The sequence below is a fragment of the Camelus bactrianus genome, chromosome 1 (assembly GCF_048773025.1).
Source record: "Camelus bactrianus isolate YW-2024 breed Bactrian camel chromosome 1, ASM4877302v1, whole genome shotgun sequence".
In the NCBI taxonomy this organism is placed as follows: domain Eukaryota; kingdom Metazoa; phylum Chordata; class Mammalia; order Artiodactyla; family Camelidae; genus Camelus; species Camelus bactrianus.
Window position 1 is genome coordinate 119,553,268 of NC_133539.1, and position 23,445 is coordinate 119,576,712.

Genomic DNA, 23,445 nt, shown 5'->3' on the forward strand with positions numbered 1-23,445 from the left:
AACTTTTTTTTTTTTTAATGGAGGTACTGGGGATTGAACCTAGGACCTCGTGCATGCGAAGCATGCAGTCTACCACTGAGCTACATCCTTGACTCTGTGGAAGCTTCTTGATTTGAATCACCAGTGCTTACTTTGAGTGCCTGAATGATGCAGTAAACACACTTACATCTTCACATGTGGGATTTGAGTGTAGAAATAAAGGATAAGTGTAGCACCTGATCCAGCATTGTTGCATATCATTGCCCCACCTCTGGCTGCTTGTCTGGAGCTGTTGGCAGTTAAAATTAGCTTTACCGTCACCCTCAGATTAGCAGCTAGTGTGGTGAGTGAGGGCTCACTCTTAATGAAACTAATTTGTATTTGAAAATATAACTACTTTTATTGCCCCCATTATTTAAATACGTGCTTGCTCACTGATGATAAAAAAGAACCTTTAAACTGAGGGATTTTTTTTTTTTAAACCCTAGCTGAAAAAAAAAAATCTTTTAAGGGTGTAATCCTTTTTTGAAGTGGTTTTTTAGGATTTTATGGGCATCTTGGGAAATATTTTAAAAACAAATTAGAAATACTTTGAAAATCAAAAGGTGAACATTTCAACATTTAAAGTGGCCCATGGCATTGAGCCCTATTGCTGATCAACCTTTTCTGGAGCCAAGTCTAGGGCAATGAGCCCTGTTTTCCATGATGGAGATTTCCTGTGCGTGTCCTGCGCTCTGCTCAGACTTCTACAACAGCCAGTCTCACTGCCCCGTGTGTATCTGTTCAGTGTCACCTGTGAGCTCCTTGAGGGGAGAGCCGAGTCTTTCCACTTACATATTTCCTAACTGAGGGCGTGACTCAAATCAGACCTTAATAAATGTGCGTTGGATGAGTGACTGTGAGATCTTGGAGCATACAGTCCTTCTCCGTGGAACTGACGGTGGCTGCATGAATTGGCCCCACCTTCTACCAAAGATACGCCTCCTTCCAGGTTTGATTCAGCAAGAATTGATTTTCCAGAATGTCATCGCTGAAGGATCTTTACTTACGGGGCATTTGCAATGTCTAGTGTCCTCTCCGTGTAGTTGGGCCTCAGACCCTTCCAGTGGTTTCCTTATTTTCCTCCCTAATCAGCCTCCAGTTCCTAATTACTTTTAACCAGTTTCTGCTCGAGAACTATAAGTATATTTCTTGGTCTCTTCTCCCACTGTCTCACCCTAGGAATGGGGAAAGGACTCCTTTCTTTCTTCTGCCTTTGAAGACCTCTTGGATGATTTTTCTTGATGCCTTGATGCTAGAGAGACCCAAACGCATGGGTGCAGGGATGTCCTTTGGGACGATAAAGACAGAAAAAGAAGTGGGGGAAGGTATAGCTCAAGTGGTAGAGCGAATGGTTAGCATGCACAAGGTCCTGGGTTCAACCCCCAGGACCTCCTCTAAAAAATAAATAAGTAAACCTAATTTATTACCCTCCAAAAAGACATAAAAAGAGGAAAAACATCTCTGTATGACTGTAAAATAATCAAAGCTGATTGAGCAGTGAAGTCACGCGTAAAAAAGGTCACCTGGTTTACTTTAGGTGTCAATGTCAAGTGACCGTAGGAATTTGGAGGGGCAGAGCTCTAGGGGTTGGATGGACCATAGAGAAGTAGTGGGAAAATATCATCGCACACGGGTGATTTTTAGCAAGTGTTCTTTACAAAACAGACAGTCACAACAAAAGGAAAAGTAGCCAGGAGCAGTACCACTGGTCATGACCCCACCAGGGACCTAATGCCCCAGGGTGAGCAGGTGCAGAGGGGCTCTAACCCCAGGGCTCCCAGAGGGTCTCACCTTCCACCAGGCTTCTCCCAGGCCAGCGTCTGGACACCTGAGTGGGTCATTCATGAGGAGGACCTGCACTTACTGTCCAACTCAGCAATCCCACTCCTGGGTGTTACCCCAGAGAAATGAAAACTTATGTCTGCATAAAAATCTGCATGTGTATAAACATACCACTGCTTCTTTATCCAGTCATCTGTCTATGGACATTTAGGTTGTTTCCACGTCTTGGCTATTGTAATAGTGCTGCTGTGAACATTGGGGTATATTATTATATTTAGTTGTGGTCTATGTATACAGTGGAATACTACTCAGCCATAAAAAAGAATGAAATAATGCTATTTGCAGCAACATGGATGGACCTGGAGATCATCATTCTAAGTTAAGTAAGCCAGAAAGAGAAAGAAAAATACCATATGATAGCACTCATATGTGGAATGTAAAAAAAAGTTAAAAGGACACAAATGAACTTATTTACAAAACAGAAACAGACTCATAGACATAGAAAACAAACTATAGTTACCAGAAGGGGAAAGGGGTGGGGAGGGATAAATTGGGCGTTTGAGATTTGCAGATACTAACTACTATATATAAAATAGATAAACAAAAACGTCCTACATATATATATATATGTAGCACAGGGAACTATATCCAATATTCCTGTAGTAACCTATAATGAAAGAGAATATGAAAAGGAATATATTTATGTATACGGATGACTGAAACATGATGGCCGTGAACAGGAAATTGATACAACATTTTAAACTGACTATACTTCAATTAAAAAAAAAAGAATTTATTTAAGAAAAATCCTCACATGAATGTTTATAGCCACTTTATTCAGAATTAACCTAAACTGGAAACATCTCAGATGTCGTCCAAGGGTGAACGGCTGAAGCAGGCCCCTGACTGCAGGCTGGTGCCCGGCCGGGGAGGCAGCTGGCCATGGTCATTTGGAGCAAACTCGGGGTGTAGATTAGCTATTATTACATGACCAGTCACACCAAAATGAGAGGCTGAAAACAGTAACAATGGCGTCTTCTGCTCCAGAGTCTGCCGTCTTGGCGGGTCTGGTGGAAACAGCTTGTCTCTGCTGCCACACATGATGTCAGCGGCTTGCCGGAGGCGGAGGTTTGACTTCCAAGACGGCTCACTGGCCCGATGGCTGGCAGCTTGGTGCTGGCTGTCCATTCCTCCCCACATGGCCTCTCCTTGGGGCTACTTGGGCTTCCTCATGGCATGGTGGCTGGGTTCCAAGAGCAGCTGTCCCAAGAGTTGGGCAGTGGATGCTCCCAGCTTCTCAAGGCTGGGGTCCAGAAACTGGCACTGCATCATTCCAACACTTTCTGTTGCAAGCAGTCAAGGAGCCCAGATTCAGGGGAGGTGACGCAGACCCCCACCTCTCGATGGAAGGAGTGTTACCTTTGAGAGCCATATTAAAAAAAAACCCATCATGCTTACCATTTACCTTCTGCCCTACTAGAGACCTCGACTCCGCTGAGACACGCACTGAATGTCTGCGATAAGGATGTGCAGCCTCGCTGGGCACCATCGGCCTGCATCGGGCGAGACTGTGCCTTCCCTCTTCCCTCTGCCTCCACCTCTCACTGCCCTCGGAGGCCCAGCCCCAGCCCTGGCCCCCACTTCTTGTGGGATTCTAACATGAGTGGGGGTTGGGAACCTCAAAGCATCAATAGTGAAGTTTACAAAATGTACAACATCCTGGAAGGCACTGTTGTATCTTTGTTTTCCTTTTCCTAAGCTAGATTTACTGACTTGTTTGAGCGTAGTAGGGACTACAGTAGATATTTTTCAAGTGATGTAGAAGTCTTTCCTGTTTTGACAGGGGTGGGGTTGGTGGAAGAGTGCAGGAGGGAACCAGGAGGGACACGGGTGTGCCTGTAGCAAGCAAGGTAGGGCCCTTGCATGAATGAGTAAGAGGAACACATTCACACTAAGCTTTGGGTGGCTAGCGATGACTCTGCATGTCTCTCTTCCCAGAGGAACTGTGTTTTAGATGCATTTACTTAACCAGAGTTGCATGCACTCCAAACAAATTAATCCCTAAAATTTGAGACCTCAAGGATTCAGCTATGTTCCTGGCTGGTATGGCTGACTGGTACTGTGTCTGATCACATAGATGATTTGCCCAGAGCCTCATCGTGTCCTGTGAGACAAACGTGGTGCCCTTTGGGGTGAATTTGGGCAGAGACCTCAAGTTTGAGATAGTCTGATTGAAACCTTAAATTCAAAGTTATGAATTGGGAGTTTTTCTAATACTTTTTGGCATACACCCCAACCCCAAATTTATCTGAGTCTTTCATATTTATCCCTGGAATCCTCTCTTTTTTTTTTTTTTCCTGCTGTCAGTGAACCTATCCTTGATAGAAGAAATTAAATCATACTAAAGTATTAATGGCTACCAGGAGCTTGGTTTGTTGCCCTTCCCAGGGAGATACTTGCAGACTCAAAGGTGATACGAGATAGGGTGTTGTCAAAGGAATGAATTTCTAATGCTGAAATTTACTTAGGAGGAGAGCAAGAATGGGAAGATTTTTGAGGAAGTCCCCAGACACTCAAACCTTAATAGAGAGGAAGACCAGTGAGTGACTGGGAAAGTCTCTGGGTTACTTCCAGTTCTGTTTCGGCAGTGACAGTACTCGTCTCACCAGGTTACCTGTTCCCCAGCACTTAGGGTCCTCCCTGCCCATTTCTCTCCTGCTTTGCCCCAGTGATGCCAGCTGGCTTACTTTTTAGCAGTTAAGTGTGCAGCCTCTGTACATATCAGCTATTATATCTGCAGAACTGCAGAGTATTTTACGAGTAATCAGTTCATGCAGATTGCACATAAATCATGTCTGCGCTGGCCCTTTGGACACTAATGTTCCCTTATTAAGGCATAAGTAAACCTTCCTGTTCTCATCCATCCTTCCAGACTCTTTTTAATTACTGAAAAGAATAGCCTGGCTGTCCCTGCACCAGCCTCTTCCACGCCCCTCCCTCCACGGCCTCATGGCTTTTGTGAGGTTCCTCTTGTTTTTTCTGGAACTCGCCAAATTGCCGTAGGAAGCCGGGTACCTTGTGAATGGATCAAGCGGGAGGAAATTCTTATCTTGAAAAGGAAGTGGCCACCACGTTTCTGTTGGTGATATTCTTGGCCAGTTAATATTTTGTGAAATATGTCCCGATAACAGCACAGGGGCCCTGGAGAAGGGAGGGATTGATCATGCTGAGTGCTCAAAAGGCAGCTCTCTCCCACTGAAGTCTGGGGAGAGGCTAAGACGGCATTTCATGAATGTCACTCTGCCTAAGTAAACAGAGAACCCTCGTTGTCTTCAATCCCCTGAAGACTGGACTCCCGGCCCGCCCTCGTGTGCACGTTCTTTTCACATTTCTCCATTTTCTTCCAATACCGTAGCCACAGATCTGTGCTCTGATACACATGGGTTTCTGCTTCCAGTGTCTTCGGCCCTGCTCTTAGCGTTCATCCAGTCTTCATGGGTCTGAAACGACCCTCCCTGAGGATTGGACGCGTACCCTGTCCCTGCAAACCTTTGGTCTAAAAAAGAATACACAGGGACTTCTAGACCAGGCCCATAAAAATACCGCCATCTGCTTTTAGAAATGGCTGGAGAATGTAAATTCCTGTCTAAATGATTCCTGTCCAGGGTAGACAGGACTTGGGAGTTTGGAAATTGTAATAACAACTCATTATCTTCTCTTAGCAACCACAGCCAAGTGACACATCTCGTTTTTTTTTTTTTTCTTTTTTTCAGATGGGCTGACAACATAATGCCCCATTATTGCTTTTTAAATCCTATTTTTTAATCCTGTATATGGGTTCTAGTGGAACCGAGGCTCTCTGAGGTATTATTTCCCCCAGATAAGGGAAAAGATGATATAAAACAGGTATGTTTCTGGTGTCATTTCAAAATCACAGGCTGGCTGGTAATGGTATCTTATCAGTGAGCGGAGCCAGCCTGAGTACTGAGCTTCCATCCCCTGGTGTTCAGGCCGCAGGCTAAATTGTACTCTCGGTTTCAGGAAGGCTGAGTTCTTCATGGGTTCTTCAGGGAAATGATGGGGGTCTTTTCTACGACGGTGTTTAAAAACATCACCTCAGGAGAAAAAAAATCATCCCCCTCTTTTTTTTTTTTTTTTTTTGCTGACAGCTGCTGAAATGGGTTGCGGATTGAACAAGTTGGAGAAACGTGATGACAAACGGCCTGGAAACATCTATTCGACGTTGAAGAGGCCTCAGGTGGAAACCAAGGTGGACGTGTCCTATGAATACCGCTTCCTGGACTTCACGACCTTAAGTGCTGGTGAGGATGGGGCTCAGCACCGGGCTGGGCGGGGATGCGGCTCAGCTCAGTGGTGGGGGCTGGTGGGGGAGGGAACTAAAGGGCTGTCTAGAAGGCACTGCTTACAGAAATAAAAATACAGATTTTTAGGTGACATCTTTCACTTTTTGAATGCTAGCAACCCATTTAAGTGGTTACAAATTTAAAAACATGTGTGAGCCTAATAGCACAAGTGGGTGGGTTGAGTTTGGCCCACAGGCCAACTCATTTGCAGACTCTGCGTCCTGGAAGCCACGTGGGGAAGGATAGTCGGCCCATCACCTCATATTAGCCGCCTGTCCCCCCCAGATCCCCCTACCCCTTGTCTGCCGGTGTCTTTCCAGACTGTTAGTCCATTGGGCTTGGCTGTGCCATGCTCCAGCGTCCCAGTGGCCCTGGGGTGACTGGCAAGTGCGGGTCAGTGTTTTCATCCCGAGCATTTGCTGAGCACCGACTGTGTGCAGAGAGTTGGGAAGTGTCGTGGGGAAATCAGGTAGCAGGTCCTGGTTTACATAAGCTACCTACCCAGCCAGAGAGGAGACTGGCACACGGGAAAGCCCAATGGGGAATAATTGCAAGTGGGAACCACATAAACTAGGTTTTCGGATGGCCCGCAGTGTCCTCTCCATCTATATTTGTGGGAAACAAGATTGAAAGGAAATACAGCAGAATGTTAAATACTGATTGTCAGGTGCTGAGATTATGGGGGAATTCTTTTTCTTTTTTTCATTTTTTTTTTTGCACTGTGGTTACATTTCTTTTATTACTAAGAAGAGAACTTTTAGCTTTTTTTAAGAGTTAACTTCCAGAAGCACGTGCCCTCCTGCCGCCTTCTGCTTCGTCCCTCCTCTCTGAACTGTTCCCCTGGCCTCCTTCCTTGTTTCTCTGCTGCCTTGTGTACCCACACTGCTTTCTTTGATTGAATTACCTGTTTTTTTCTGACTATGAAGTAGACATAGGTCCATCAAAACAAGTTAGGAAAACCCTGGAAAAACCCCAGCTGGTCTCCCAGCTCCTCTCCTCGCCCCTCTCCAGGTCCCGTCCCTCTTCTGCTCAGAGCCCTGCTGGGGTTCCCCCACCCCGAAGGGCACCAGCCTCCCTCTGCCTCATCCTCCTGCTCTTTTTCCTGTGTATTCTGCCTGTTTCCCGCACCCCCTCAGGGCCTTTGCACTGGCTGTCCCCTCTGCCTGGAAGTCCTCCCAGATAGACCCTTGGTTCAAATCCTTATCCCCCTTCTCTCTGAAACCTCCTGACCTCCTGCCTGTTGAACATTTCTAGCTTCCCCCCACTCCCCAGCCCTTTCCCCTCTGGATTTTCTCTGTAGCACTTCCTGCTGTCAACGTGCTATTTACTTTGCTTATTGTTACTCATTTCCTTGTTTATTGTCTGCCTTCCTTATTAGAAGGTAGACTCCCTTCTGATGAGTACAGGATTGTCTCTTTTATCCTCTGCTGTGTCCTCGGTGCTGGAAACAGTGCCTGACACACAGTAGATAATCACTAAATACTTGCTGAATGAGTCCTTGACATACATTTTTATATCCCACTTTTTTGCAACTTAACATCCTATAGTGAGGCACACACCCTGTCGTTCCAGATGTTTCCCAAAACATGATTTAATGCCTACATACGCTTTGATCACTCAGGGTGCTGTAATTTATTTAGGGTCCCCTTTCATTGGACATGGGAGTTGTTGCGGGCTTTGGGCTGTTAAAAATCATGCTGTGATATGCAGTGTGGTACATACATCTTGGTGCGCATTTCTGATTATTTCCCTGGGAATGACTGAGTTGAAAGATACGACTGTTTGAACTAATTACCACGTCGCCCTCTAGGTGGGATGTGCTGGGTGGGGTACAGCACAAATCTGATCACACCGAACCCTTTGGCTGGTTTCCTGGATAAAGGATGGGGAGATGCCAGCTGGGGCTCAGGCTCTGCGGACCCCCTCACTTGTGCGTGGAGTGAGGGTGCCTGGGCCCTTGGCCTTGCTAGCTGTCCCCACCGGGACCCTCCCTTCCAGTGCGGTCAGACCCCTCCTCCTGCCCAGGGCCTGCCCCACCCTCACTGTTGCCAAAATCCCACCCACCTGAAATTGCTCCTTCTGGACATGCGTCCCACCGGAATGGCTCTTTTCTGCACGCCTGCGCTTGGTCAGTACCATCCTTGTGACACTTTAATTCCGTCGTATGTGAAACTCAAAAGAGTGTTTCCTTGGGGGCAGAGCCACGCCCTGCACATCTTTCTGTCCGTCTTTCTTGTCCGCGCTTTCTGGCTGGGAACGGCGGCTCCTCAGTGGCAGGGTTCCAGTCCACCTTCAGAGACCCTGTTACACCTGCTGACTCTGGCCCTGCCCGCCTCGCAAGTCCCTTCCCAGGAGTTCTGATGCTCTCTTTCATTGCTGCTCCAGAATGGAGCCGACATTTGTTGAGAGCCTGCTGTGTGCCAGGTCCTGTTGGAGGGCGTTAGCTCCCTGATCTCATTTCTTTTTTAACTTTTCACTTTCCCGAAGTATGATTTAAGCAGCCTACACCGCTCCCATGTAAAGTGTTCAAACCCATGGAACCACCTCATCGAGATGCAGTACGTTCCCGTCACCCCAAAGTGTCCTGCTGCTCCTTTGGGGTCTCTCCTTTTCCCCAACTCTCTGTCCCTAGACAACCAGCGATCTGCTTTCTGCCGCTGATTTTATTTGCTGGAGTTTTCTATAGATGGAATCCTGTGGTATGGAGTCTTTTGGGTCTGGCTTTTCCCGCTCAACTGACTTTGCGATTTCGTTGTTCATGCTGTTGGGTGTGTCAGTGGTTCATTCCTGTTGTGCCTCTGAGCAGTCGTCTCGTGTACGGATTTATCAGTGTGTTTTTCCATTCACCTGTTGACAGACATCTGGGTCATTTCCAGTTTGGAGCTGTGACAATTTAAGTTGCTGTGAGCATTCGTCTTCATGTGGTTTCTTACGTCCTAGCATCCCAGTGAGGTGGGGATACACTCATTCCTTTCTTGCAGGAGAGGAAACGGACCCTCTGAGAGGTTAAGTAACTTTTCTAAAGATGCAGTGCTTGGAAGTGGCTGGGAAGAATTGGAACCTAAGTCTCTTGGGCATCCAAGCTCTTGTGCCTCATAAACCACCAGGTGCCAGACAAACAGGCGTTAACACCAGGCAGAGCATACTGGCTAGAAAGCTTGTGTTGTCACGTAGAGGGGCCCCAGACCCCTCCTCCCTGTGCAGTGTGGGCCGTTGGGGATTTTTAAGAAGCGTGCAACGTGCTTATTGTTGTAGAGACGGTGCTCATCTGACTTGAACAAATGACGAGCTGGGGCGAGGGTGTCAGCCCACGTCCACCTGCTGGCTTAGGCAGGAAGGGGACCACCTGCACTTTTACAAAAGTCCAGGTTTTATTTGTCCCCTGCTTCTAGAGCGCGGTGCTGCTGTGGCTGATACTGGAGGATGCAGCCTCGCTGGTGGGGCTGGGGGGGGGGCGAAAAGCAGCCAGAAAGTCACAGTGAAGCAAGGAAGCTGCCCCAAATCTCAGTTCTGGGTGATCTGATTGGGCCTTAAATTTTCAACTAATTCTGGTCACCGAGGGGTGAACCTATCCTTTGATGGGTTTCATCACAAACGGGGGCCCATAAAACATCACAATTTCTGCAGAATGGTGCCTCATTATCCCTTTGATGCGTGCGTTTTGCCAGCTTCTCTGTGCCGGGCGCTCTCACACGGCTGGAGGTCTGCCTGTGTTGACACAGAAAACAAACTTACGGTTACCAGCGGGGGAAAGAGGGGGTGGGATAAATTAGGAGTTCAGGCAGATACACACTACTATATACAGCAGAGAGAAACAACAGGGTCCTACTGGATAGCACAGGGAACTCTATTCAATATCTTGTAAATAACCTATAATGAAAAAGAATCTGGAAAGGAATATATACATATGTATAACTGAATCACTATGCTGTACACCAGAAATTAACACAACATTGTAGATCGACTGTATTTCAGTTAAAAAAAAAAAAAAGGAAGCTACTGGTGTCAGGTCCGTGAGAATCCACTGTGCTTTTTGTGTGTTTGGTTTGGGGACAGTGGGCACAGTCAGCGACCTGTCTGATGAAGTTAGTGCCCGAGGCATGATCTTTGACCTGTCTGGTCCTCCACCGTCCAGTACAAGAGCCACTTAAATACAGTCATTGATTACAACTGAGTGAAATGAAAAATGCGGTTCCTCTGTCACGCTGGCCACACCTCACGTGGGGCCAGAGGCTACCCTATTGGACAGCGCAGGCGGAGAACCCAGAGTCACAGGAGATGCTGTTCTAGTTGGCTTTTGAGGGAGGAAACTCGGTTCCAGGTGTGACTCTGCATCTCTCGTGCAGGTAGATGTAGAATTTCTATTATGAAAGTTTGCCCTGGGCTTCACTGGGAACCCTAGGATGACCGTTCATCGATTCCACAAATACTTACTGAATGTCGACCAGAGCCAGAGGTGGTGTGCTGAGGACACACCGGCGAACCAGACGGGGTCTCCCATTGTCATGTTGTCCTAGTCCGCTCGCCTGCCGTCACAGAATGCTCCAGTGCTCCAGACTGGGCGGTGTAAACCGCAGGTATTTATTGTCTTGCAGATCTGGAGGCGGGAAGTCCGAGCTCAGGGGGCCAACATGATGGGTTTGTGCTGAGAGGTCTCTTCCTGGCTTGCAGACGGCCGCCTTCCTGCCGTGTCTCCATGTGTCTGAGACAGAAAGTGACCCCTGCCCTGTCTCTTCCATAAGGACATTAACCTCAGAGTAGTTACTTCCTTACTCCAAATGCAGTCACGTTGGGGGTTGGGGCCTCCACATGCGAATTTTGAAGGGACACAGTGTGGCCCACGGCACTGGTCTAGCCCACGAGTCCACATTGCTTCAACAGCTTTTACAGGTGAAGAACCAAGTGATTGTAGTTCTCGATGCTAGCGTGCTGGTGACAGAGGGGATGTGGTGGCCCATAGTCTTGTTGGAAGTGTGTGTGCGTCAAGGAAGATTTGAGATCTGCAGGTGGATTTGGAGTTAGCCAGGTGGGAGAATGAGGGCGGGGGAGGGGATCTTTTCAGGCAGAGGGGACAATGTGTGGGAGGGACCAGAACACGGAGACCACATTACGTATGTGGGAAGCTGGAGGTGGTTCAGGTTGGTTGGACTGTGGTCTTTGGGGGAAGTGAATGAGGGTCAGATGACTAAAGGTCTTATGTCTTAGGTTAAGGAGTCTGGGCTCTCTCGAGAGCCCTGAAGGCTTTTAAGGCGGGGTGAGGGTAGGTGACATGATCAGATTTGTGTTCTGGAAAGCCCGCTCTGGGTTTACAATGAAAAAGAGTAGAAGAGGGGAGGGTATAGCTCAGTGGTGGAACGTGTGCTTAGCATGCACGAAGTCCTGGGTTCAATCCCCAGTACCTCCATTAAAAAAAAAAAAGATGGAAGAGATAAAACTGAAGAGAAAGGAAACCATTCGGAAGCCATTGCAGTCATCAGGCAAAGGGTGAAGATGGCCTCAGCGGAAGGAGTGACAGGAGGGACAAGAGAACTGGGCGGGGCCAAGAGATTAGATGGTGGGCCCAGTGGCTCACTGGCAGGTGACGGGGCGGGGAGTGGGGGAGGAGGGTTTGCTGGGCACGGGGTTGCTCTGATCCCGCTTTAATGCATTTTCGGATAATGCTCTCACTTGGTCATCCAAGTAGCCCTGAGAGCCAGACGGAAGGTATTTTTCTCTTTTTTTTCAGATGAGAAAGTTACCTTGACAGGTAGTAAGTCATAAGTGGGAACAGAATCAGTGTTTGAACCCCATTCACAGAGGATTTTTCTCCTGCACCTGAAGGAGAGCTTAGTGCCAACCTGCCAGGCCTCCTGATGGTGTCTCAGTATAAAAGATAACTTTATTGGAGGGTGTGGAAAAGAATAACTTTATTGAGGTATAACTTACATTCAATAAAATACACCCATGTGAAGTGAATGGCTTGATGAGTTTTGGTGCAGGTAAACACGTGTGTGATTGCACCATGCTCAAGATGTGGACCTTTTGCATCACCCCAGAAGATTCCCTCATGCCTGCCCCCGACAACCGCTCATCTGCTGTCACTGTAGGTTAGTTTTGCTTCCTTTAGAGCAACCTAGGAGTGGAACCAGACAGGAGGCATTCTTCGGGGACTTCTTACACTCAGCATGATGCTGTCGGGATTTGCCCCCGCCCTGGTCTCCGTCAGGAGCTCGCCTTTGTGTTTCTGAGTAATACTCCATTGTTTGGCTGTGCCGCGATTGGTTTAATCGTTCTCCTGTGGACCGGCTTGGGCTGTTTCCAGTTTGGGGCTGGTTAGTAAAAATGCTGCTGAGAACATTCGTGAACATGTCTCATGTGGACACGTGTTTTCATTTCTATCGGGTAAATATGTCAGAGTGGAATTGATAAGTGTGTGTTCCCTTTTGTAAGAAACTGCCCAACTGTTTTCCAAAGTAGTTCTACCGTTTTGCATTTCCAACACCACGCGTGAGAGTTGGTAGCTTTGTTTTTCACATGTCATCACTACAGTTGCTCTTCATTCATCACTTAGTGTTGCATTTAATCAGTTTTTTTAATTCATTTTAAAAGTTTTTTTTTTTTTAACTGAAGTGTAGTTGATTTACAATGTGAGTTTCAGGTATACAGCAGTGATTCAGTTCTCCAAATACATACATACATATATATATATTTTTTTCCAGATTCTTTTCCATCATGGGTTACAGGAAACTAGAGTCAATTTCTCGCATTTATCAGTTTTCAACAAACTAGCAACAGTCTTGCGAGGCAGGGGGAGTTAACCTCCATGGAATAAAAGTGTGCATCGAGATCTTGAGTTTGGAGTTTTATAAGTAACTTGCCCTAGGCCACCAAGCTGCTGGCTGTTGGTAGCAAGCTCCATCCGCTTACTGAACTGGGGAGCCTTCACTCTGGGCTCTTTGGTTTTTCAGTCTCCTGCACGCTGCGCTGGGTTTAACCCAAAGCGAATCGCTGCACTGTGAAAACATTGAGAAGGACCTCGTGCCCCGTTGCCCGTCTCCTTCAAGCTCATCTCTGTTTCTCCTCTTAAACTCTGGCTTATAAAACATTCCCACGACACATATTACAGTTTCTAGCATCAGCTCCCATTGCCACATTTTTTAAATTCCCATCTTAGTAGTTTTCCTGTCTAAGAGGTCTTGAAGAGCTGACCTCTGGGATTTTTTTCTGTGACATTTTGCTGACCAGGCTCATACTTGGATTTTGGCTGCCGGCATGCTAGCCTTTAGGTCTGGATTTCAGTTTTGGGTGGTCGTGATAATAACCCAGGGTGACATTCATTATGCAAAACGTGTATTGTGCAATGAATCAGTTAAGGGTCCGGTTTTTATTTCGCTGCCGGCCTGGGGAACCTTATCCCAAAACACAACGGCAGAAGCAGCTGACACTCGTTGTCTCTTTCAGTTGTCTGTCTAATCTCTTTACAAAACCAGGAAAAAGACTAATCTAAGAAGATGAATCACAATTTACATGAAGGTGTAAAAGCTAACAGGTGAGAGTGTTTTGGGGCTAAGAGCTTGGGTGCCCAGTGGCTTGTTTTAAATCCCCGCACTGTTAGCCTGCCTGCCTGACTTCACTGGTCGTCCAGGGAGGGGGTAAGCAAGTTCTAAGGGAGCATCGAAAATGATGTTAGCCTCTGGAGAAAGACTGCGGGCCTTCAGAACTCATCATTTCCTAAAAGAGTGGTTCTCCAGCTTGATGGTGAGTCAGAATCACCTGAAAAGCTCTTTACAACCCAGAATCCTGGACCTCAGAATTCCTGATGCGTTGAGTCCGGGGCAAGGCTTGGAGATGCGTTTGTAACAAGTTCCCGGGTGATGCTGACACTGCCGGCCTGGGGACCACACTGAGAACCTTCAGAGACCAGATGGGACTGCAGATTTCTTTTTTTTCCTGAGTGGAGATGGCAGAGAGAAATGATAGTGGTGTGATTTTTTTAAGTATAAAAGAAATTCAGTAAATATTTGCATACATGACTCTATTTTATGAGCAACTCATATTTTATTTCCTTGAGGAATATATTGCAATATATTTGGAAGGACAGGCCGTATTCCTAAAACTAAAATACTACCAGTTGACACAATGATTCTCAAACTTTGCTCCAAAAAATTTGCAGGGAGGACCCCGGGCGCAGCAGAAGGAAGAGGGGTGAGATGTGGGTTGAAGGAAGACTTCTGTGCTCCTAACGGGTGTGTTGCCCGTGGTCCAGGGTCTTGGAAGAAGGGCCTTGACTAGAGAGAATGCCCTTCCCATTGTCCGGGGGGAGGGGGAGGGGTAGCCCGGCTGGGGGACAGTCAGTAATCTGGCTGTGGCCGCCACACACTGGGCATTTTAGGGGTCCAGTCCCCCACCACAGCATCTAGATAGACCTTTGTTTTTGTTTGCACGGCTCTTCACAGCGAGCTGGAAACACTCCACAGTAGAAGCAGATCTGGGGGCTGTGGCTGGGCCCCGGTGGTCATGTGATCCAGCCTCCTTCTTGGCCCCTTTCTGGAAACCTTGGCCTCGGTGAGGTCTCCACCACCTCTGTTCCCTGCGCCCCTTTTCTGCTCCTTTGCCTTGCCCTGGCCACTCTGACCAGGCCCGGTGGAAATAACCTGGAGTCAACAACCTAGACTGAGTGGTGATGGACTGAACTTGAGTCTGTGATGGATGAGGGGGCTGGCTAGGAGTGACACCCGCTCGGCTGCAGGTGCCTGCACGCAGGCATGAGTCCTGCTTTCAGGGAGGCCCAGCATAGGAAGCTTCTGGAAAGGAGGGGAAGGACTTGGGGGATGGGCGGTTATTTGCGTTACAGGAGGAGTCTTGGTTTAAAGTGGGTTTCGCCACGGGGTTCCTTTAGTGGAGCCTGGAGTGCCCTGAAGTGTTTGTTTTGCCATCCATAACGAGGTATTTATTACCTCTCTCTAAAGATGATACCTGCAGTTTAGAAGTAACAAATTCATCTGTAACGTGGGCCGCTTTTCAGCGGAATTGAACATCAAGTCACTGATGTTGATGGCATATTTTTCTCAGGGAAAACAAACAAACAAGCCTGGAAGCAAAATGTCAGACGCCAGGAAGGAGGGGAGGCAGATGGAGAGGTGGGCCCAGGGCAGCCCTTGATGGGACCGCGTAAGGCAGGAGGGCCCCTGGCTGCGGTGGGGGGTGACTGTTCCCATCCTCAACACTCAGCTCATCCCTGAGGGAGGGTCCTCCTGCTGCAGCCCTAGCCTCGTGGCAGAAGGGCCGTCTGCTTCTGTGTCCTCTTGGCTTGCTGAGGACCCTTGCAGGTGACAAGGTATAAGGAGAGCAGCAGACTTGGATGATGATGACGACATTATTATGATTATTATCAGTAGTGGTAACAATGGTGATGACTGCTAATGAGCCATGCATCGTGCTTAGGGTAAATTAATCTTCAGGGGATCCTGATTTTCCAGATGTGGACATGAGGCTCAGAGAGGTCACCCAACCTGCCCACGGTCACACAGCAAATATGTGATAGGGTTAGAATCAGAACTCAGACTTGCCATCTTCAAATCTTTGGTTTAAGCGATGCTGCTGGTACCACACATCTCTCAGGTACAGCTTTGAGGCTTGATAGGCTCTGATGTGTCATGTCTGAATGTTGGTCTTTCTACTCTTGGGGACCTAGAGTGTATGGGGGTTATGATATAAAAACTGGTTCCTACATTGGAGTTCGGAAACCACATTAAGATCATTGTGCCTGTAACCTGCCAAGAATCACCCCTTTTCTTATTTGCCAAGATCACGAATGCTGGTGAGTAACCCACTGGAGTAGAGTGTTGCATTGTATTTGTTGCTGATTTTAAAGTCAGGCTGTTTGATCTCTAGCTCAGATCTGGAGGCCAGGTCTGAACCTGGGCACGTGGGGGTGGCCGCCACGTGGTCTCCATCCTGTCAGCGTGCCAGGCTCAGAGTTCAGCCCGTGCTGAATATAGACTCTTCCTTTGCTGAAAATAGGATTTGCAGAGGGGTGGGGAAGCAGTTTTCTTTCCTAGAAAATCGCTCCTTGCTCCTCTAGGTTGCACTGACTTCTGTGAAACCATCTGTTCCTTCCAGTGTAATTTCCAGACAATTAGATTGAACAGTCTCTTCTGCCCCATGTTTGGCTTCTGTTTCCTCTCGCTGTTCATTAATAAATTGTGTAGCAGAGTTTTCACAGGTAGGGGGTGTGTGTATGTGTATATTTATTTAATTTCAGTTGGGGCAACCCTGGTCGAGCACTGTGAATTTATTTAATTTCCTACTCATGTTTCATTTTCGGTTTTTGTTTCTTTAACTGCTAAGAGTGGGTTGCATTTTTTTTTTCCGCTTGTTTTGTGTTTAAGACTCAAAAAAGGAAGTCAGTTGCATGAGTTATGAGTTGAGGTTTGGGTTGGGGGTGGACCCCAAACAGACCCTGTCTTTAAGCAGAAGGTACAAAGAGCGGTAGGGACGTGGGTTCTCATAAACCCTGTCTGACTGCAGATAAATACACTTTTACAGAATCTGTGGGGATTTTGAAAGATAAATGAGATAATACGTGTGACATGGCTTTAAGCTTTTCTGAGCAAAGCTACGAAATACATCTTCTGTATCGTTTTTGCTTTTGAGAGCGCAACCAAGACTGCTCTTCGTATTAATGTTATTGTTAAATGTTCACTAATGGAGGTAATAAGATTAGATTAGAAAGGAGGGCATTCTTTGCATTCCTTCCTTGATGTAAAAACTCTTTCTGCTCTTTTCCCAGCTACTCCAAATCCAGACCAAGAAACAACTCAGTCTTGTGTGAAAATGGACTCGGGGTGTGTGTATGTGTGTGTTTAAGCAGTAAATTTTCAGCAACTTAAGGCTGCCTTCAGTGAAATGAAATTCCTTGGTGATGACTGTTATCTGTCAAAGCAAAGCCAAATTATTTTTCTGTAGGGATTCATAAAAAGCAGCACTGTGGTGGTGGTAATAATTTTTATCTAATTTGGGTAAAAACAGAACAGAAAACCAGTTAATGTTCGAGGCACCCTACTAATGATTGTTATTAGCGATTGCGCTCCAAAGAATTTTTATCAAGTGGCTTTCTCCAATGTTTTGACCAGATTTTCCTGATACTTTGGAAGAAAGGGGGCCTGTCGCATTTTCTCTATGAAATATTTTCAAGTAGTGTGAGAAGGTAGGTGATTCCGCCTTCAAGTGGCTTGTCACTGCCATTGAGTTTAGAAAGTCATTTCCTCAGTCTCGTGTTTCAGACATGCGTTAAGCTGTTCTTTGTTTACAGGTCCCACCTCCTGAAAAATAGAAGTTAGGTAAGCAGTTGGTCCTCACTGGAGTCATCAGCAGCTGAGAGTTTTTTCCATCTCGTTGCACGAGCATGCTTTTCAGGTGCATGTATAGGATTCATTATGAGGAGGGTGCGTTCATTTGACGGCCTTACTGGGCCCTCTGAAAAGAGGAAGAGGATTTTGCCAGTTGGGTATCCCAGGTGGGAATTCAGAGTTGCTTGGTAAGCATGGACACAGCATGGCGCCATATGGAAGGTATGTTGCCTTTGATGCAGGATTGGTAATGTGTTCCCAAGGGAGCTGGCGCACTAGTGGGGTAGACTTTCCTTAGTGGAGAAGGCAGTCTCATCTGACACAATTGGTTCATTGGCTGTGTATTGATTACCTGTTCTTTCTCAGGCTCCAGGCTGGGCCTCCAGAGGTGAACGAGGTGGCGAGGTCTCTCAACGTAGGAACCACTGTCTGAATCACCCCCATCCATTTCTCCATTAGTAATGTCTGAGCCCAGTGTCTGTTTTCCAGTATCTGGAAACCAGTCCAGGGTGACCATAGCCTTAACAGATGGTGTGTTATCTTGGAAAAGCATCTCCTTCAACTTAGTGTGATTTATCTTTGACCTGGTGGCCTGTGCGTGGCTGGTGATTTGTCTACTGTTTGGTTGGGGCAGGAGGGCCCTGGAAATCCTCCAGCAAGGCTGATCCCTGGGCCCACCAACCTGCAGCTTGGAAAACCCCTGGGCTAGTGCCTCAATCAGACCAGCTTCTCGGGGCTGAGGGACTCGTCTGGGCATCTGATGTCCACGGGCTGAGCCCGGGGGACTTAATCGATCCATCCAGGACACCTTGGGCACGTGTCCCCAGACTCTCAGTCCACCGTGGCTTTCTTAATCAGAAATGGTATGTTCTGCTCAAGTGAGATGGACCTGGTGAAAGGAAGGTGACTGCTGCTCTGCCAACAACCTGGGCTGACTGAGGTGATGCAGAAACACGACCAGGAGCGGGGAGACGGGCACGGAGCATCCTCTGGGTCACCTTGCTTTATCCTCCAAACTGGTGGCCCAGCTGCCCCTTGTCAAAGCACTGTTTTTGCCAATCTGGAGACTGTAAGTTAAAACAAAAACCTATTCTTCTTTCTACCCGGTGGTCTGTTACCATAGACTTTGTGTAAATGGATTGGACCCAGATAACTAAAAGCCAAGAAAACTTTTCTCCTAATATCCTTTAGTTTCTTTGCTGTAAGTGAGACGTCAGAGCTGCTTAACGCAGGTGATAGGGGCCAGTGCCCCAGAGAAGTGAACCAGCCAAGGTTTTGGTCTCTGAACTGGGCAGAATCTTGCAGTCCTGGACAGAGCTTAGAGTTGGGAGCCAAGTTAATGGAGGTAAAAGCAACTTTAAACTCAACTTTTCTGCTTATTTGTCGTGTGATGTTGAGCAGCATGGTAGGTCCCCTCCAGGGTGGCCCCCAGCACTCCCTACCTCCTGGGGTTCTTGCCCTTGGGGAAACCCCTTCCCTTGGGTGTGGAAGCACCTAGTAAGTTGCTTCTAGTGAGTAGGATGCCATGAAAGTGATGGATGTCACTTACAGGATTGGGTTACAAGAAGACGGTGGCTTCCATCTTGGATTCTCATTACTTTGCTCACTTGCTCTGAGAAAAGCCAGCTGCTCTGCTGTAAGCTGTCCACTGGAGAGACCCATGTGGCAGGGAACCACCAGAGGCCTCCTGCTAACAGCCAGTGAGGAACTGGACCTTGCCAAGCAGTCCCTAAGACGTTGAGCCCTGCCAACACCTGCATACGTGAACTTGGATGTAGGTCCTCCCCCAGTGGACCTGGAGATCCCTTCCTGATGGGATCCCTTCCATGAGAGGCCTTGAGCCAGAGGCACCCATCTAAGCTGCATTTGGATTTCTGACTTTTTTTTTTAAAGAAATCACCAGGTTGAATAATTATAAAATATGCACAGAACTTGAACATTCCCATAAGATACAATTCAGGTCACAATTGAATTATACATGTAATGAGATACTTTGATATAATGGAAAAGCCTAGTTGGTTTTTTTTAAAAGTCTGTAAACCATAAAAGAGAAAAAGCATTTAAAAATACACTACAAAATTCTAACCGGTAGGTTTAAATTTTGATTTTTTTAAAGTGAGGTAATAAATGTTTGTTTTAAGCCACCATGTTTAGGGATAATTTACTAGATGTCATTAAATAACTGATACCGGCAGTTTATGTTAAATTCTTACTCCTCTGGGAGGGGCAGTGTTGTGAGTGGGGGAGAGGACAGACTCTTGAGCCAGGCTCAGATGCTGGTTCTGCCATTGATTGGCTGTGTGACTTTGGGAAAGTCACTTAACCTCTCTGTTCAGTCAGTTTCCTCATCTGCAAATGGAAGATGTAGTATTTTGGCTTCTAGCCTCTATTTTTGAAGAAGACTAGCTTGAAGAGGGTGCATGTGTTTTAATTGACACAACCCACAGTTTTTGCCACAGTGAGTAGAAAGAAGGGGCCGTAGTAGTAGCTTTTGTCACTCTCTCAAGCCTTTTAAATTCCCAGACCATTGGGCTGAGAGCAGTTTTCCAGGGAATGGGGCAGCTAAATAACACAGCACCTGGGGGACGGGTTTCCTTGAAGAGAGGCCTTCAACAGGAATGGTTGCTACAGTAAGTTATCTGCTTGTCTGGAAGCAAATGAGCACTGTTCATTTTTCCATCCTCTCTTTGATGCCCTGAGACATGCCCATAGCATCTCTAATTTTGTGCTGTAGGTCTTATTGAGCAGAGTGCATCTCTTCTCAAGACTGAATTATATGTTTAAGAAAAGCCTTCTGCTTCACCCAGTTATTCATCAGCCTAGATATGAATCGCTAAGCCTGGCTCCCATCTGTGAAAGTCAAGATTTGTGACATTGAAGCCTAGGGGTGAAATGCAAATGCCCTGTGGTTACCCTTCCACAGGGCCCTCGCACTGAGACAAGTCAGTGCCTGAGGAGGAGCTGGAAGCCATGGGCCTCCAAAGCCCTCCGTTAAGCTGGAGAATCGGCCTTCCCTGATGCCAGCATCTGGTCACCCCAGTGACCATGACTGCTCGTCAATAGTAATGAGGTTCAGCTCTTCCCAAAGATCTCCAATTCACTATGAGCTGTTAATTTGTAGATACAACTAGATTTTTTTTTCCTCCTTTTTTTCCCCCTTCCTCTTTTTCTTCCTTCATCACTACTGTAAAAATAAGCATCAAATTTTTGTTTAGGGAAAGAAAAAAATATATACATATAAATGAGACTTAGCTCTCTTCAATTGTTGAGAGTTTTTTGTGTCTTCTTGCTCTTTTCACTTGATCTGCTCTCCAGCAGGAAGATAAAATTGCATTCGATTGGCACGCTCTCCTGCAGGGAACCCAAGATCTGTCCCACCCTTTCTCTGTTCTCCTGCTTGTGATGAAATGGTGGGCACCTCTGGCAACTGAAACGGGATTGGTGCCGGCGATTTACCCGATATCAGGAAGGAACAGAGTCCTTGACTCATTTTTTTCCCTGTGAAAGAAACACTGTAAGGCTTGAAGCAGCTGATGCAGTGGGAATAGGAGTGGGTTTTAATGGGGATGCCATGAATAATTTACCCTTATAATGTGATAGTTGCCATTTTTCTAACCAAAAATTTTCTATTTCAAGCCCTGCTCTATGGATGAAAAGGAGGATCAATTAATATTGAGTGATGACAGCCTCACTGCAGAGAGAAAATGGGAAATCTTGTGTCGTCATCTGCCTGGTGACTAAGAAATAGCTTTTCTTAATTGTACGGAACAGAGAAACCCAGGGGGATGTAATTCATTTCTCTCCAGCTTGCGAAATGTAAATTGAAAGGAAGGAAAAATAACCACATGCTGGAGTGGGGACGTGAACTCAGCCACAGAACAAGGTCTGACACGTGGGCTCGCTGGAGAGGAGAGGCCGGCTTCCCCCGGGATGGACCACATCCACCCACAGAGGTGTTGCCCGTGGACCGCGGTTGGCATGGTGGAGCCCCTGCCTGGAGGGCTGGCTCCCACGTCTTCTTTGGGCTCCTTCCTTCCCCTCTTCCAAGTCTCCGCTAAATGCTGCCTTTTCGGAGGGGTCTTCTCTCACCATCCTGCCTAGAACAGCCCCTCCCCTGGCCCCATTCACTTGCAGCCTCCATCACCTATTTCTTTCCTTTGAGGAACTTGTCATCATCTGACATCATACCCTTGTTTGTTGTTATTTCTGGGGTCCCCCAACCATAATGTGGGCGCCCCAAGAGCATGGCTTTGTTTTGTGCGCTGCTAATCCTCGGAGCCTCAGTGCTGAGGGCTCTTACTAAAGGAGTGAGTGAAGGAGGGAATGACGGATGTGACAATTCCAGGATAATTTTTAAACTCTTGAATGTGCACCGCAGACCTCCTTCAAGGTGTGTTGACTCCAGACAGGGAACACAGTTTGAGCTGATCCTTCTCTGGATCTGTGCCAGGAGCCAGAAGTCCCAGACTGCGCGCATTGCCATCATTCCCAGACCTCTGTGGCATGCCCTCAGAGGAGCCTGTTCGTCTTCATGGCAGTGATCATAGCGCCTTGTTTGCTCAGGGTCTTCTCCCTTGCTGGGTTATGAGCACCTTGAGGATAGCGGCTGATTCTTCCTCATTAACTGCTCTGTCCTGGGCATCTAGCACTGAGCGCCACGGGGCTGCCTCGGGGAGCAGTAAGAGATGCCAGGTTGGAACCATTAGCGGGTAGAGGGACCCCCTACATTTGGAAGCCCACGGAAGTGTGGGTCCTTGCCACCAGCTGTGAAAGAATTCGTGCAGCAGAGGCAGAGGGGCAAAGTGAACAGCTGCTTTGTTGCTCAGAAGAGGGAAAGGAAAGAAAGTGCTGGAGCGGGGAGCCATCAGCCAGCACGGCCACTGGAGACAGCTCCAGCTGCGGCTCCGGCCATGGGGATGTTTATGGGTGGCTTCTGCCATCGTGTCCTCCTTCCGAGGTGCTGGAGCCAATCGCCTTTCTTTTCTGTCCTTGTGCGGGCTTTTCCAGTTGTTGTCATGGCAGTCGTCAACTGTCATGTGCTGGTGGGTGTGTCGTTTAGCAGCTGAAGCATCACAGCGAGCGTGTAATGAGGCGCAAGGTCCACTGGAAGGCAGATCCCCGCCATCTTGGGCTCTGTTGGTTCTAACCAGTTCTTGTTTCTTCTCTTCGCCTCCTGAGATTCAGATAAGAGTAACTGGTGTCTATTTGAGGGAGAGATACGGGTACGATCCTGGGGGCAACAGCCTTGGTAACCAGGACCCTGCCCCAAGGCTGCACTATTGTTTCTTTTAAAAAAAAATTTTTTTTCTACAGGGGGAGGTAATTAGTTTTATTTATTTAGTTAGTTTTTTGATGGAGATACTGGGGATTGAACCCAGGACCTCATGCATGCTAAGCAGGCACTCTACCACTTGAGCTATACCCTCCCCCTTGAGCTATACCCTCCCCCTTGCACTGTTGTTTCTTGAATGTTCCTCCCTTGTTTCTGCATCCCCTCCCTTCCCTGATTAGCAACTGTTTGAATCTGCCCTTTGGGACTCAGGGAAGGTCAAGGAGGCTGAATGAAGTCTGTTTCCTGCAGATAAGTAACAGGGAACACCAAAAGAGTTGTACCTTAGGAGGACCCCACAGGGTCCTGCCTGGTATCACTTCTGCACATTCTTAACTTGACATGATGACGAAACAACTTTTTTTTCTACCCAATAAGATGCAGCTGCTCTTCATATGAGTGATCTTGCTCTTTGATCGAAAAGAGGAGACACAGAGTCCCAAATGGCACGGTGTCCTTTTCTGGGTGATGGGAACTATTTCCCTAGTGCAGCCTGCAGACTGTTCAGCTGGGAGTTGGCATTGCTCAGATATGGATACCATGACTGTTGGGACTTGGCTTTGGCCCTCGGCTGACTCCTCACCTGGCTGGGGTTCACTGCCTGGTGGGATGATCTAGG

The 23,445-nt window shown here is 47.3% G+C and overlaps 1 protein-coding gene across 3 annotated transcripts in view; it reads left to right on the forward strand.

Moving 5' to 3' along the window:
* RFTN1 (raftlin, lipid raft linker 1) overlaps positions 1–23,445 on the forward strand; it is a 177,735-nt gene that overhangs the window by 12,159 nt on the left and 142,131 nt on the right. For all 3 annotated transcript variants that reach the window (XM_074371938.1, XM_074371934.1, XM_010966029.3), the window contains exon 2: positions 5,973–6,125. In XM_074371938.1, coding sequence (XP_074228039.1) covers positions 5,981–6,125 — 145 coding nt within the window. In that variant the 5' untranslated portion in view covers positions 5,973–5,980. The remainder of the gene's footprint in view (positions 1–5,972; positions 6,126–23,445) is intronic.